Genomic DNA, 17,022 nt, shown 5'->3' on the forward strand with positions numbered 1-17,022 from the left:
AATAAGGTTTGATAGTCCGAAAAGACTATAAGGTTCGATAGTCCGAATCGACAATAAGGTCCGATAGTCCAAAGTGTCATACTGACGAATCGTACGCCCATTCGAACTATCGAACCTTATTCTCAATTCGAATAATCGAACCTTCGGACTATCGAACCCTACTGTATATTCGGACTATCGAACCTTATCATCTATTCGGACTATCGAACTTTATTTTCGATCCGGACTATTGAGCCCTATCGTCTATTCGGACTATCGAACCTTGATTGGATTAATTAACCTTATTCTATTTTCTGACTAATGGGCCCTTTGGACTATCGAACCTTCGGACTATTGGACCTTTGGACTAACAAACCTTCGGACTAATGACCCTTCGGACTAAAGAACCTTCGGACTATCGGGCTGTAACCATATAACTCACGTTGGGTCTTTGCATGGGTGAGCCCACACTAAGGACACTCTGTCAGATGCAAGGGCTATATGGAGCTTATATACATGTACATGCATTTGCTTTATATACATACATGTAAATCATTATTGTATTCTTACCATACATAATTCAGCTTGATGAATCACTTGATGAAGTCGGCAATTCCACGAAACAATTTAGCGGCGCCAATGAAACGTTAACATGGAATTGCCCAAGTAATCACGACCAGTTGGATACATTTCAGGCAGTTCTTTGTTGTGTAACACCAAGTTAACCTATTCAAAAATATTTTGTGTAATTAGCTGGTACATGTACGGTAACTCTTAAGATGTGCTGTACACGTACCTTGGCATTATTTTATCAAGCCCACAATCATATCAGCAATGAACAAGCATGTGAGTTGTACACGTAGGCCTACTGTATGTCTTCATAATGAACACACGGAGCACATGACGTGTTAAAGTGCTTGCTTTTTCACCAGTAATTGACATATCGTGAATAATCACACATCAAACGGGATGAATTCCACACTAGTACATCATAAGACGAATCCAGAAAGCTCTGGAAATGTGAAGACATATTCGGAAACGTGTTTTTAGAGCACACCTTGGATGCACACATCAGGCAGCAGACGCTGGCGGCCAAGATTTGTGGCATTGGTTATTGATGCATGCGGTGCGCGTGACGTGACGACAACGCACTACCTGTACCCAATGATGGTGTAGTACGTCATCATGAATATTTGATTTTTTTTTTATGAATATTTAGTTTATTATATATATTCACTAGCCTTATACTTTAAATACATCAAATAGTCCCGTATTGGCATAGATCGTTCGACTAGTGTAGCGGATAAGGCTGGTGTGATTAAATAACAGGATTACGGGTACGAATTGGGGTGACGTAAGTATCTGGTAATTAGAGAGGATTGGAGGAGGGTAAGGCCAAAAAAAAAAAGTCTCCGGTTTCTGGTATGCGCGCGCGTCGCCGTAGCCATGCGCGTCGGCAAAATGAAACAGGTTTTTTTTCAATGAAAGATGATGTCTCAAAACCGCCAAACTCACTGGTTTGACTGGAATCCTGCTGCTGCACAATTTTAACGTGTTTTTAGATTGGGTTATGGTCGAGAATAAGCTTTATGTGGCCTCTCTGGACTCCCATATATTTGCACTAAGTTTAGTCGGGCACCATTTGCAGTCATCAGCCGACATTTGAAGCGAAAAAATCAGGTAAAAAAAAAGCCGCGTCGCCGCACCACTTTTTGGGCAAGCTCCATACCAGAAACCGTAGACTTTTTTTATTTGGCCTAAAGAGTGAGAGTCGAGGAGGGAAAATAGATGAAAGAACCATAGAAAGTAACCTTTTGGCACTTGAATTTTGATTGATAAAAGTGACGTACCTATACTAGCCTTAATGTTGATTCAAAAATTCTTGCTCTAATTTCATTGGTAATAAGAGGAATCAATTGCAGTGTTCGTAGAATCAACTGGTCAGATCTTCTGGTGATTGTAGTCAGTGTGCTTGGAGAAACATCGGTCAATACCCAAGCTTCCAGTCTACCTGGTATTGCAAAGGCTTCCCGTTGATGTACCTATCGTAGTTCACTTCCATGATGTCAATAATCTGTGCAAACAGAAAAACCACTACAATGCAATTCCTGTGTAAAACAAATTTATTTTAACCCTCATTCTCTGAGGGTAGTTTACTGCATGTCAGTTGGTTATGCCAATGCCCTCCAGCTGCAGTTTATTGGCAGATAGTTTGTCTTAACAGTGAAGGCTCCAATTGGCAGGAGTTGGAGGCCCTGGAGGGTGCCTGATACTGACCAGCTGGGGGCACTCACTTTGTTATCAGAGGACTCTCATTGTTCTCTGTGGCATGTATTGGAGTGCCTGTCCAGTTACCCTTGAAATGACATGGCAGATATTGGAGGGCCGTGCAAAAAACATATGCCATTTTCTTAAGGCACATAATGGCATGCGTTGGAGGGTCCAGTTGGGTAAGGGTTAAAGCAATTTTCACATTATGAACCGGATTGAAGCGAATGAATAATAAATGAAAATAAATGCCACCCCCCCCTCCAAAAAAAATAAATAGAATATTTTTGTCAGAACAGAAAACAGATCAACTTCAGTATATTTTCTAGGTACATGCCAGACTGGTACAGGTACAAGTTATTTTTGGTTTGATGACATCATCAGTCCAAAAAGGGGAGGGAATATTGATTTAGGGCGGAGTGGATACCCGTTAAGATAAAATAACACTTGGAAATACTGCAATTATAAGTGTATGTATTAATAACACCCAACTTCCAGTTTGTCACAGCATTTAGAGCAAACATGGGTGTTGCAGGGGGGGGGGGGCACTTGATACCTGATGATGTCATGATGGCGTAACAACCTTTGTTGAAAAATTGGTTACTCACGTTACGAAAATGTAACGTGAGTAACCGATTTTGTGTATTTTGTTTATCATACATAACACATTTTTCTGGATGTCATCTTTGGTGCTTAGGTAGGTCTAGGTCTACTCTATCTACCATGGGGATAACAGTTATTAAACCTTTTCAGTAATTACAGCCCAAGGAAACTCAAAAGTACATCAAAAATGTAATGTGAGTAACCGTGGAATTGCCCATATGGTAAACTGTATACAAAATCTGTTGGACTCTGATTATTGGTGGTATGCCTTATCCCAGCATAGCATAATCAGTTTACTAGTGTAGTACTCATTCTAACAGATTCCAACAAATCCTGGTGTTGGAGTTTGACTGGATTGGGATTGTTAGGGTTAACATAAATCATAGCCCTAAGTTATTATTAGAATAGGTAGATGGGTCCAATTTTTCTAATAAATTAATTTACTTGGAGCCTGTAAAAATCTTTTATCTCCATGAGTTGTTTTCGTGTCTCGCTGCGGCCCCTGACCACACTACAATAGCATTGCTGGACATGGGTGGGGCAGGCTGGCGTCATCCAATAAAAAAAAAAAAATCTATTCATTTGCATACCAGTTTTCATCGCCTGCTTTGTGTGACCATTCTGCCCTTCAGACTCAAGAACCATTGAGTTTTAAGATCATAGGTCTGGGAGCTAGATAAGCCAATGTAAAAAATTCACACCCACCCATATATGTGATGCGATCAAGCTAAATGAGTTGTTTGTCGGCGATATTTATGTCACATCACTTCATCACATCTCTTGGTGTTCCGACTTCCATAATTTTTGAACTAAAGATGGTACCAGCATGCGGTTTTCACAGCAGTAATGCTGAGATTGTGCTCTTTTGAAATCTGTAATAAAAAAACATTTGACCAGGGTCGACAAACGACTCATGTAGCTTGATCGCATCACATATGCTCATTACAATTAAGGTATAGATGAACAAACGGTGTTCATGTAATCAACCCTTCAACCTGGACTTCGTACAAGTACAAGTATACGGGACTTTGAAGTACAAGTTCCTTGACTGCTCTTTGTTAAACACGAACATATCTGTACTACTTACCGCACCGGGATGAGTATTGGCTGCAGTGTGTGCTGTAACAGTCACCTGAAAGTTGTAACATACAGTGGCCAATCAAAAACAGATGGCAAGTCGAAATCCTGATCACTCTAGTTACCACAAATCTTCTTGGTCCTGGCTCACTGGCATTGTGATTTGCCCCTACGTCAGTAGCCTGGTCTCGAAGAGTCGACTAGAAATTCAACTTTCGTTATCCAATCAGTGTTTGACGAGAGTAATGCGACTTAATACTAGTCTAACAATTGTTACTAATCAGCGTTCGACCCGAGTACGTAATGCTATGGTTAATGACAGTTCTTTATTCAACTTTCTCTTAGAGGTTAGCAAAATGTGAATAACAGAAGAAAAACAGTGCTCACCGGGTAGTTCTAGCCAAACTTTCCCAGCGCCGGGCTTTGGAACAGTGTGTGATGTTCCAACTGGACACGCTCCCCCCAACAGGATGAAATACAATTTAATGCGTTTGTTCCACCAGCGGTTCATCACTTGCCATAATTGCCCCGACGAAGGTGCATCGCAACGGAAGCTCGGCTACAACTACCCAGTGATGAGTACCGGTTTACTTCTGTTATATTCACATTTTGCCATGGTCCACAGTGCTACGTCAGTATCCCTCAGATTGCGCTTAGAGTGTGTGTACATGTGTGACCAAAAAGTATCCATCGACTCTAGCATAAATATTCCACAGTTCTAATCAATTTTTAGTCCTTGCTTGAAAAGTTAATAATCAGGCTTCACACTGTTACCCATACCTGACTCTCTCAAAGACCTACCTTGGGGGAAGACCATAGTGGACTGCTGGCCGGCAGCGGCTCAGTTCGGAAGACGTCGAGTATTGCATGAGAGATCCATCCTTTGTCTAGCGCATTGAGAACTGTGTCATCACTGATGACGTTACCCCGTCCGACGTTGATGAAGACAGGTTGCTTGGTGCAGCTGGACAGGACGTCACCTGAGAGCAGGTCATCTGTTGCTGGTGTTTGAGGCAGCACATTGCAGATGTAGTCACAATCAGCGAGAAGCTCAGCCAAGCCTGACAATGGCCTGTACAATACACAGGGGAACATATAGCTGTGTCTGAAACAGGCTTCCAGATTGTCATCACGTTCCTACGTACAGGGTGTCTAAAAAAAAACCTGAACCTGTATTTGCAACTGACAAAGACCTAGACCTACATGTAGACACAAGTTTTTGACGCGGTCTATTATTCAAATCATGGGAGTTTGATTACATATCCGAGTAGATAGGCCTATAGCCTTTTCAATATAGTTGGTACTAAATCTGTATTGTCACAATAAACCTTTGCTGGTCCCAGAGGGCTAGTCTAGTATCCTCTTTGCGCCTACCTGATATGATTGATTGACTGACTGAATCTCATTCACTCACTGATTCACAACCTGTCACGTGATGTAAACTACATGTAAGTTACCTATCTCACTGACTGACTGTCACTTGGGACTTACCGGTACACTGGTCTGGTATCAGTTTTATGAGGCTTGCCTATTCATGTAAATGATGGAAAATCCTACACTACATGTGGATACGTCTGGTGCCGTTTTTTTGTGTGTAATTTCATCGATACATGTGTAGGCAATACATGTATAAGTAAGTCAAGTCTTGCTGCCAATGGCCAAAGTGGACTGTTTTCATTTCCATCCATCCATTTTACTGCTGCAGCTTACTCTACATAATGTGACCTGCCATATCATAATGAGGAATAACCCCCACCTCTGACTTTTTAAGTTACGCACCTCGTGTTAAAGCGCAAATCATTAGCATTCCAATGATACCAAATTTATTTCTGTACCTTAATTTATTCCAAAGATATACCACAGGAACTTCAACAGTGTCCCACTGAACTTCGTCAACCTAATTTCGAGAAAAACGGCTTTGAAGAAAGAAATACGCATTGCGCCACTAACGGAAGTGGAAAACGTTCTTCCGTTTACAACTTTTGGGGATACATGTATTTTTTTTCCCAACAAAAAGGCATAGTGTGAATACCTTGGCTACTAAAAAATACGAAAAAACAATATAGATTTTGACATGATTTTCTTTAGTGTATCCAACTTCAGGCGTTGATTACTCAAAACATGGTTTTGGGGGTCATTCCTCATTTTTCCACAGTAGGTCACTTTTTTTAAAACCCAACCCTTCCATAGGGTCCAATCCAAGGCCAGTGATCAGTGGTTCCCCCCCCTCCCTTCTGCCCCACAACTAGAAACTCCTGGCAATTAATGCCAAAGACACCAAAGCATTGCTTGAGTACATATCTGTCATCCACAGGCTCTAGTTCGGATACTGTGACATTACTGACAATGGCTGACAAAATAAGATCAGGCAAGCTTAGTAAAGATGTTTCCAGAATTCACAAGTGACAGTCAGTCAGCAAGAGGACATTTGATTGGCCCTCTTGGGACCACCAACTATTACATACAATGTAGGAGAGTTCTGCTTACCTTCAACTAACTCAACAACCCAGATGGTCCAAACGTGGTGCTGTTTTAAAGATATAGTCCATCATTTTTAATTTGTGCATTTTGTTCGTTTGAAGCAACAAAAGTGTTCAAAATCTAATGAAGGACACTGAACAACTAACCTGATGAACTTTCAGCTCAGCTTCAGCTGTATATTCCGAAGAAAAAAAAACATTCTAGGATCTCAATTTCAAATCAAAAGTTGCTGAATCATGTTTTGAATTGTTTTGAATTGCAGCTATACGTGATGTCGCGCACTGATCCGACGAACTATAGCAACCGCGCGTGCGTGCGTCGTGCCAATGCTTGGACGCGCTTCGCCGACTGTTGGAAAGGCCTTCTTTTGTTGATTACTTTAAAATGACAGCTTGCCAGAAAGAATAATTTCACAGGGAGTTTAGTCCACTTACTATCTTTCAACCAAGTATGTTTTCCAGCAATAATTACGCCAGTTACTTTTTGGATGGCTGCAAATGATGGACTATAGCTTTAATTGTACAATGTGTAGTTCATGAAGAATTTCCATTCGTGCTTTGTGCATTTCAAAAGAGACAATTTTTGACATCAACTACACTATGTGATAGAATACACAAGTGACAGTCAATGAGACTCTTAGGACAAACAGTGAACTCCAGGTAATCTGACCCATGTACCTGTATTCATCCACATTTTTGGATCTCTCTTCCGGTCGTAGGTCTCTTCTGCCTAATCCCCATATTCTCATTCCGAAGGCCTTGCAGAGCCGTGCAACTGAGAAAAGACAATGAGGCTTGCATGAATCTTTTGCATGATGTGCTGCATGATAAATGCTGCATAAATGAGGAATGATTCAATTTCCTAGCTGTATACATGTACATGCAAATGCACATAAGAGCTTTTCCCCTCCCCTTACTACATGTCTGGCAAAGCATTCTTCTCAGCTCAAGAAGCCTTAAAAAGAAATTAAGACCAGATCAGAATGAATTGACATCACATGACAAGATATGAGACAAGCTGAACACAGGACAAAGTGCGACAAAATACATGTTGCCAAAAGAAGAATAGAGCAGCAATAAGGCAACAAGCTAGGTCAGATAAGACGAGATGACATGCAACAAGATAAGAGTCAAGGTAAGATGAGACACAGGTCAAGGTAACCTGATCTGATGGAATGAGACAAGACGAAGGCAAGAAGATGAAATGAGTTCAGATGTGATGAAAATGATAAGATGCTATGTGACAACTTGATTGAGCCTTGAGATGAGAGGACTTCAAAATGTGATGCAATGAGATTAGACCAGCCCACAGGGCAATACTAGCTAACTTTCTGTATGTAATGGCACCTGCTGGGCCATCTGGGCAGATCCATGTTTGCTCACAAACCAACAGAATGCTGAAAACTGCATATCTTCGCTTAGTGTATTTGAAATAATGCATGAAACCCTGGCAGGACCAAGACCTACATCTTCAAGGTCCACAACCAGTGAACCATCTCACTATGCTCTGCACAAACATCTCAAATTTGCAGGTGTATTTTTGTGTGTGCTAATGTTGATGAAAATCAATAAAAAAAATCATGCATCTGTGGCCACTTTTTAAAACTCTGGCACTGTGCCAGCACTTTTCTACACTCTCCAAAAACACTACAATATTAGCAATTTGTGCTTGTAAAAGGCAGTGGCCTGCATGTACATGTACATTTCTATTCCATCTAACTTCAACACAAATCACACCATTTTGCCCACATAATTTAAAATATCTGGCTGCTCCCGTGACATTTTCAAATATATTTGGCACTTAAGTGAATGAGGAGTTACGTTGTTATACTGGTAATGTACCGTATGTTCACGGGACATCTGTATGAACAACACAAGTGAGATGAAACACAAGATGAGCCTACAGGTACATGATGTCGGCCACATACCGTTAATATAACAAGATGAGATGAGGCGAAAATCTATAGTCACTTGAGGAACTTTGTACTTACTTTCTTCCCCAATGTCTCCCAAACCTATTATTCCGAGAGTGAGGTGTCCCAAAACACGATAGTTTCTACGTTTCCTGAGACATACAAATGGAATCAGAGTCAAATTGCATTTCTATTCATTACTTTTTTTTAAATTCAAAACCTCAATTGCATGTACACATGTACATGTGTATTTAGTTTGCTTTGATAACATTTCTTGCTGTCTGTCTTTTCGGATGACTTTTTCTTCCATACTAAATTTAAGCTTTATATGCTCTATAAGTCATTTGGAACTATACAAAAAACACACTTTTCTTCCTCTTATAAGACTTTATAGGTTTTTAATTTTATTCTCCTAAAGATTTTTTCCAATAGTTATTTTTTAAATTTTAACTAAAAAGACAGCAACCCTCTGAAAAAAAAAGGTTTGCCCGTAACAGATCCACTCTGAGAATAGACTGGTTCCCACTACCTATCTCATTGATTCTAATAGGGGCAGGAACCAGTTTACCCTACAAAAACTGAATTATTTTAGGGGTAAATGATCTACAGTTTTGAAGTAATTACCCTATAACTCACATGGGCCATTTTTGTGTCATTTTATCCATTCACATAAAGTGAACTTAACTTTTGTATTGCTAGAAAAAAAAAACAATTGGAAAGACATTGTATTTCTTTGAATGAAACTCAAAAATGTACAATGTATCATCCATGGACAGTGAATTGACCATTGACCAAAAGTATGGTGTTGCCATCGGCGTCGCATTTTTCAGTTATGGCAGGGACCATATTTTGATCGATTTCATGCAAGACTTCTTGCAACACGGCCATACCTTATTGTGCTTCCGCAGTTGTTAAAATGACCTACCATTCTTTCTGTTCCTGACACTTCTTCATTTCATAAAAATGCCGTTCATGTGCAATCATCTGACCAATCACATACTCAGCCATGCTAGTCCTCAATCCAACACCTAATCGCGTAAACATGAAGGGCGGAGGTATGTCCTTAGGGTTAACTTCCTTTAAAATGCTGTCGATACCTGAACAGGAAAGAAGTTAGTATTAAGTTAACTGCTGTAAATTGCTTGGCGAAAAATTGCCAATGGAAACACCCCCCTCTCCCAAAGAAGAGGCACTTAAAAAAAAAATCAAAAATAAAGGAGTATAAATGCTTTAGATCCCTTACCCTCCATGGATTTGTTACGCCCCAATTACAGCAATGACCCAACTACATGTACACATACGTACAGTTGGGACATCCCAACTAGATCGTGCAGGGGAGGATCCAGGAAATTTTCCGCGGGATGGGGGGGGGGGGGGTGTTTCAGGCCTGTCAGATTTTTTGTGTGTCTGATTGCTATGGACAGACAGAATGTCATGTTTTTCAATTACTATAATTGGTGTAATTTTTTTTGGGTGTCAGAGCAGAGGAGGGGGGTTCTTGATCCGCCCCAGCCGTGACCATCCCAGCTATCAGGATTACAGTTGAGAAAGTTTCAACTATACCTGGGACAATCTCAAATATTACCCGTTCCAACTATAGTTGGCAGGATGGTTTAATAGTTGAGGCATAACAAATTCGTGAAATGTTTATGCGTTTTTTGTTTTCCTTCTGGTTTTTGGCAGAGCTTTTTTGCGGCTGAAACTCCCCATTTTGAAGATTGTTTCAAATCCATGTAATCTTTAAAAGTAGTCCAGTTTGCCACATTAACGTCACTGATCTTTAAACGTTGTGTGAAAGCTTCCCCAATTTTTTATTAGTTTTATTAATACAACATTAAATGTGCATTCTGATCTTCATTCACTGGTACCTGAAGAGCTTGATCTTACCTGCCCATGTACTCTGTACCCATTTTGTTTTAGGCAACTGATGGAAAAAGCTGCCGATGAGGTCAGGGTCGGTCAATAAAATCTCTGCTTCTTGAAGCTGTGCGACGGTCTCCTCTGCAAATTACCAAGGGAAAAATGCATTAAACTCTGACCAAGGCCCAACCATTAAATGACGATTCATGCGGTTACAAAAAATATCCCAACTAAATAACCCAAAAACAAAAAAAATCATATGCCCACCTACACCTGTACATCATACATGTTGGACGTGATTGGTCGATTCTGTATGAAATAACAAATAAACAGGTGATCAACTGATGGCGGCGCCATCGGGCGCGCAGCACGATCGACCGATCGCACAGATCCACCGATCGTGCCTAACATGTACACGATAATGATTAATCACACGTAGTATCTACGTAGTCCTGGTAACTGGGACCCTACTTATTGTCTTTTCAAAACATAGGGACATTGTCTGGCCTACTATTGCCAGACCATGTCCCAATGTTAGAAAGGCGATAAGTATAGGGTCCAAGCTACTCAGACTTTCCCTCGGATCAGTGAATTGTAAAATCCAAGGCCTGTATTGGCCCCTCTCCGGGGTCTACCTGATGTTCCCCAATACCTGTGTTCCCCAAAATCCTTAGGGTTAGGGTTAGTGTTACTGTTTGGGTTAGAGGCATTTGTATTTGGGGTCTACAATGTCTTATAATAATAATAATAATTTGGGAGGCTAATCATCCTTACTCGCAGCTGGTATGCTGAATTGCAAAGGACGCGGCTACAACGTGGTCGGGCCGCTGGCACGTAAAGGCGCCTATGGCTGCCGGCCACATCGACCCATATATAACCACGGAGCACAGCCTGAGATCGAAAGTGTTTGATTTTTTCGGAGGGACGAAAACCGGAGGGCCCGGAGAAAAACCCTCGTGGCACAGGAGAGAACCAACGCACAACTCTACTCACATGCGATCCGCGGCCAGGATTCGAACCGTGGTCACCTTGGTGAGAGGCGAACGCTTTACGCACAAGCCTCCCAATTTCATGCTCTGCTAACCACAAAAATCCGCACTTACGATCACCATTTGGTGCTAACTACATGTAGTTGAACATTTTGCACTATACCCTGTAAGCAGAGAATCCTAGTACACATGCGTAGAAGCCAAAACAAAAACGGCAAGCCATAAAATTGGGATCCTTTTGAAAATACGTGCCCTCGAAGTTACATACCACGCATGTGCATGTGCCACCGAGTATAGCCATGGTAGCAGCGTCCTACAAATTAATGTATAAAGTTGGGCCAGCTCCAGTCCAACTTAATAAGTTTGGACAGTCCTAACTGAAGTCGCCCATCCTAACTTAAGTTGGGACCAGGGGTAAACTATGCCATGTCTGAATTACTTGGCTTCTGCTTGAAATTGCACATGGGTCTACGGGAAGTGGCTGCAGTTGCCTCCTTAGGTGCGTGTAATTTCAAGACGTTGCTGAGTAATTCATACACGGCCTTACACTTCCACAGATACCCCAGGCCTTGCATGATAAAGTGCCCTCACTGAAAAAAATGTTTTTGTTCCTCCAGTCTGTGGGCGATCGTGTAGTGTAGGGCCCAGGGTGTTTAGTTTCGATCAAATTTGAGTCAAGGTTTTTTATCATTAAAAATATGACCTTTTCAAAGTAAAGCAGACTTCTCTCAGTTCTAACAAAACTTTTTTCGAAATTTTGAGCAGTTTCTTAGGGTAGAAATCACGATTTTCCTTCCCGGTCTACGGTTGGTGCTGCGCGATTCAGCACGCCTTGCGTGTCCATGGTATACATCGCGGTGATCACCATCTTTATTCTCATGTTGCATTTTGTCATTGTCATTGTCATATTACCCCCAAATTTCCCTCAAAAGTTCAAAACCTTGGCCTCTATCTGTATAAGGTACATGTTCTTAATGTCGCCAACTGGGTTGGTAAGTCAAATAATTTAAAAGTGGATTTCATTCCCTTATAGGAAACTGCGGGCCCGTAGATGCATGATCGCCAGTCTGTGATATGCATGAGGGTATGAGATTATTTCTCAGTGACGTAAATTGGGACGATTGTCTAGCAGCCAGGTCGGTTGACGAGAAACTGAATGTCTTCAAGGAGGTGATCAGTGAATCAGTGGATAAATTTATTCCTAAGAAAAGCGTGAAAAAGTCACCACAAACCAATGTGGTTGAGTAGGAAAGCTGAGAAGGCCATGCGAAAAAGTATCACTGCTGGAAAAGATGGAGATCATGAGCACTACATTCAGTATAAGAGGCAACTCAACAAAGCAACCAAGGAAATCAGAAAGGCAAAGAGGAAATATGAAAGGAAGCTTGCAGAAAACATCAAGGCGGACTCAAATCATTCTAAAAGTATGTTAAATCTAAAAGTAGGACAAAGGAGAAGGTAGGTCCCATTATTGGCGATAATGGTGAGATAATATCCTTCGATGTTGACACAGCTAATACACTCAACAAGTATTTTGCATCCGTCTTTACAGATGAGGACATGAACAAGACACTAGATCCTACTAGGGTCTTGACTGGATCGAGTGCTGTTGAGGAACTTACTGAAGTTGATATTTCATCTGACTTGGTGTTCAACAAACGTAGCTGGTTGAAATCTGGGAAAGCTCCTGAAGTGAATGGCATCTGCTCAACCATTCTTAAAGAAGTAGCAAGTCATTTATCCTCTCAGCGTAATCTTCAATGAGAGCCTCAAAGTTTTCAAGTGCCATGCGACTGGAAGAATGCCAATGTAGCCCCTTTGTGTTACAAAGGGTTATATAAGTTGTAAATCCAAGTATATACCAGTTAGCCTGACATCACAATTGAGTAAGCTCATGGAGTCTATAGTAAGAGATGTCATCATCGATCATCTTAATGAGTTCAAGTTGATCAACGAGTCTCAAGCATGGGTTCACAAACGGTCAATCATGTCTCACCAATCTGTTGATATTTTTGGAGGAAATAACAGAGTATGTAGATGAAGGTTACCCAGTTGATATTCGTTACCTTGACTTCAGTAAGGCATTTGACAAGGTCCCTCCCATTCGTCTTGTCAAGAAGATCCAAGCCCATGCTATCTCATCTAATGTCCTGAGATGGATTGAAGCGTGGTTGTCTGACCGTCAACAGCATTGATAATCAATGGTTGTAGCTCCGACTGAAATAGAGTGAAAAGTGGGGTACCACAGGGCTCTGTCCTAGGGCCAACACTGTTCATCATCTACATCAAGGACATCGATGAGAAATTTGAGTCACTTGTTAAAGTTTGCAGATGACACAAAAGTTCATTGTAAGGTTTCATCTGCAATGGATGCCAACACCCTACAAGAGGATAATATCATGCATCACTGGTCTTCAGAGTGGCAGATGTTGTGTAATGCTGAGAAATGTAAATGTCTTCATGTCGGGCACAGTAATTTACAGATCAACTACTTCACGGGGGGATTCAATCCAGTCAATTTCACAATAAAAGGACATAGGAGTAATAATTCATCAGTCTCTTAGTGTCAATCAGCAAGCAAGTTGGAGAAGCAGCTTCCAAAGCCAATCAAGTCCTTGGTTTGGTCAAGCGTACCTTCTCATACAAAGATGCCCTGAGGGGAGTCAGGTTGGCGTAGCGGTACTTTCCTCGCCTTCCACCGCTGTGACCCGGGTTCGAATCCCGCCTGGGCCAATATGTGGATTGGGTTTTCAGTCCCTACCTGATTCCGTGGGTTTTCCCCAGAATATTCTCCTGGGCTTTTCCTCCCACGTCTAAAACTGTACCTTCTTCTCATTGTCTTCTCTCCACAGGTTTCTTCAGGCTTGCGAGCTACAGTGCCTAGGGCGCTTTTGAGGAATCCTTGGTTTCATTACCAAAAATGATTAATAATAATAATAATAATAAGTTGTACAATTCACTCACTCCGCCCCATTTGGAGTATTGCATGCAGGCATGGAGACCATTGTAGATGTCTTGGAAAGAGTTCAGCGTCACTTCACAAAGATAATTCCAGAGCACCAACACTTGCCGTACAATCAGAGCCTGGACAGGCTGGGTCTCACAAGCCTTGAGACTTGTTGTGGAGATTCGATCTAGGTCTTCAAAATTGTGAAGAGCATGGAGTGACTAAGGGCATGTGATTTTTCTCATTCAGCAACTCTACAAAATCTACAAGCAGCTCTACATGTATATCGTCTTGACATCTGGAAATTCAGCTTTTCTCAGAGAATCGACGTATGGAACAGTTTGCCTCTTGATGCTGTCAGTGAAAACAGTCAATGATTTCAAGGGCCAGTTGGGTCAAATCCTTTGACACAGAAAGGGAGTATTTATGAGCCAGAAGATAGCTGGCTCCCGATCCCAGCTCCGTTGCCATCCACATCCCGGCGAAGATGCTTAGTGAGGTTGAGGACAAGACAGTAATCATGGTAATGAGTAATGTCATGTAGACGCGATGCGATGCGATGCGAGGGTGCAGCCCAGCCTACACCAACTCAGGACTTGGTCGCTGCACTGTGCACTCCACTCATCCCTGTCCAGTATTAGGGTCCTCAGCTCCTTTGTGTCACTGAGACCAACATCCTGTCGCAGCGTGTCGATGTACGTGCCATGAGTCAGCTCCCACAGGATGGTGTTGTGGGCTGCTAGCTCCGGGTGGATGATGTAATGGCCTGCCAGAGCCATCCTCCTCTCCCTGATCTTGTCTGAGATGTGTGGAAGGCCTCCATAAAGGTCGGTGTTCCTGATGTGGTCTCTCCAGGAGACATTCAGAGCCATGCGCAGCATCCTGGTGTAGACGCCATCAAGCAATTTCTCCTGCTTTACAGTGAGGGTCACTGTGAGACACTTTGAACATAGTAAATGAATTGCCTCAGGCTCAGTGTGTGGAAAGATTTCCATATACCTGGACATCACTTGAAACCTAGTCTTAGCCCAAGATGCTAGTGATCGATAGTGGACGGTGAATAGTGCGTCCTCTATTAATGGCACAACAATTAGACCAGAGGGCCTACTCGCATTAACGTCTTGGCCATTTGGTATCAGCAGTTTAACTTTTTCTCCGTAGGCTTTCCTACGGACCAATCAGCGATTAATGAAATGGTTCGATGGCTCGCCCGATGGTTGTAAACATACATGTCACGTGGTACATGATCGAGCATCAGCGCTTTCCTATAGCATGTATAGGGAACCAATCAGTGCTCGAGGCTTGAAGGTTCAATGGCACGCCCGACGGCTGTAAACATACACATCCCGCGCTACGAGCATCATTATCAGTGCTTTCCTGGAACCAATCGGTGGTTGAGATACAGTGTACTGCAGTGATGAGCATAAATTGGCCCCTCTCCCATTGCTACGAAAATGACCAAGATCGACATTAGTGCGAGAAAGTAAAAAAATGTAATCGCTTTCTCGCCTTTCTGATAACAATAAAAATTATGCATGGCCATGATCATGATGATGGAGCCTGGAGGAAGGAGTACATATGCAGTCATGAAAGTGGTTGACAATGGTTGAGAATTCGCCAAGTTCGGATAGCCGATCCCTCATGTCGTAATTTACCAGACATGATCAGGTGATTGATAGACCTACCTGCTTTTTGGTGGTCCAAAACTTGTAAAAAGTTATATGGGACGTTACCCAATCGCTTTTTCCAAGACTCAAGAAGGCCCCCTGATGCGTACCTTGTGAAAATAGTTACAACGGGCAACTTGCTTTTCAAAACAACTTCTGAAGCCATTTTAAACAGTGTTACTGACTTCCCCTGAAATGAATGGCTAGCACTTAAACAGTCTGATCCGCGATCGCCTCGCCAGGCTAGGCGCTCGCCCAAAAATATGACCGGACGACGATCAGCGCAGCCGGAAGGCGTGCGCTAGGCCGGCAAAGATCGAGACCCGCGATGCGCCAGCGCCATGCCACGCATGCCATGCATTGCCACGCAGGGTGACCGTATGGTTATGGCAAAAGTCTGCTAAATGCACTTCAAAAATCTGTCAGATTTATCAAAAATCTGCCCAATTCCCCAGAATTACTCGAAATACACTATAAACACTTAAAATCACATGCAGATGTTGTAGTATTGCCTTAATTAAGGTTCAAATTACATTATAAACAATCTGTAGTCGCATAAACTGATAAAGATGTTATGAAATTGTGCAAATTTCAGGCAAAACGCGGTTGCGTCACGACGAAAATCCGTTCCCAGTGAACCTCAGCACCTAGACTAGCCAAGCTGTCCCATTATGCTAGGGTTTGTTTGAAAAGATTAAAGCCTTTTTTTTTTTAAATGTACCATTTTTTTGAAATTTGCTATGTTTTTCTGTCAAATAACCATTTTTGCAGAATTCTGCCAGAAATCTGCCAAAAAATTCCCTTCTGTTAAATTTTCTGTCAAACTGGTTTTTTAACAAAGAAATCTGTCAAAGTTAGCCGAAAATCGGCTAAAACGGTCACCATGGCCACGAGGGCGCTGAAAATACGATAGAGGGCGCTGTCGTGGTCCTTCTTCAGAAAATGCATGCATCGAAATTTGACGGACCGGAAAGTTGCGGTCGCCGGCTAGAGCTAGGGGGCTAGGCTCGGTTTGTATACTTTCATACATGTCATAACATTCAGTGCGACAGGTTGTTTGCAAGGGAACAACTTCCGCTCCATGCTTTGTCAAAAATTCGCTGTTGGTGAGTCTGTTGGTGAGTCTGATTTCTCAAAAAATTGTTTCCAATGCCATGCCTTGCATGGCCATCGTCGCATCGATCACTCATTTTGCAAAAAAAAGTTGCAACCTGACGCCACTTCCGCGATTACTGCGCG

General features: G+C 42.1%; 2 protein-coding genes across 3 annotated transcripts in view; one reads left to right on the top strand and one right to left on the bottom strand.

Annotated features, from left to right (window-relative positions):
* Positions 1-664: 664 nt before the first annotated feature.
* LOC119744298 (glyoxylate/hydroxypyruvate reductase A-like) lies at positions 665-16,148 on the bottom strand. The gene is made up of 8 exons (XM_038220170.1): positions 15,802-16,148; positions 10,208-10,321; positions 9,246-9,417; positions 8,399-8,472; positions 7,086-7,182; positions 4,729-4,999; positions 3,938-3,982; positions 665-2,053 (listed from the first exon to the last, which is right to left on the bottom strand). The coding sequence occupies exons 1-8, from the start codon at positions 15,947-15,949 to the stop codon at positions 1,967-1,969; spliced, it is 1,008 nt and encodes a 335-aa protein (XP_038076098.1). The 5' UTR covers positions 15,950-16,148; the 3' UTR covers positions 665-1,966.
* A 568-nt stretch (positions 16,149-16,716) lies between these two features.
* LOC119744309 (transient receptor potential cation channel subfamily M member-like 2) overlaps positions 16,717-17,022 on the top strand; it is a 51,162-nt gene continuing 50,856 nt past the window's right edge. Inside the window, exon 1 of one of the 2 annotated variants that reach the window (XM_038220188.1) lies at positions 16,717-16,901. The gene's annotated coding sequence lies outside the window, so the exon portion shown is untranslated. The remainder of the gene's footprint in view (positions 16,902-17,022) is intronic. The other variant, XM_038220181.1, reaches the window with a different exon arrangement.

The sequence above is a fragment of the Patiria miniata genome, unplaced genomic scaffold (assembly GCF_015706575.1).
Source record: "Patiria miniata isolate m_02_andy unplaced genomic scaffold, ASM1570657v1 HiC_scaffold_12, whole genome shotgun sequence".
In the NCBI taxonomy this organism is placed as follows: domain Eukaryota; kingdom Metazoa; phylum Echinodermata; class Asteroidea; order Valvatida; family Asterinidae; genus Patiria; species Patiria miniata.

Excerpts from the sequence above, each read along its gene's own strand:
- LOC119744298 (XM_038220170.1), bottom strand. The coding sequence starts at position 15,949 with ATGGCTTCAGAAGTTGTTTTGAAAAGCAAGTTGCCCGTTGTAACTATT. Across the intron at positions 10,322-15,801 it reads TTTGGACCACCAAAAAGCAG|AGGAGACCGTCGCACAGCTT; the intron begins GTAGGTCTATCA and ends GGTAATTTGCAG. Across the intron at positions 8,473-9,245 it reads TGTCAGGAACAGAAAGAATG|GAAACGTAGAAACTATCGTG; the intron begins GTAGGTCATTTT and ends TGTATGTCTCAG.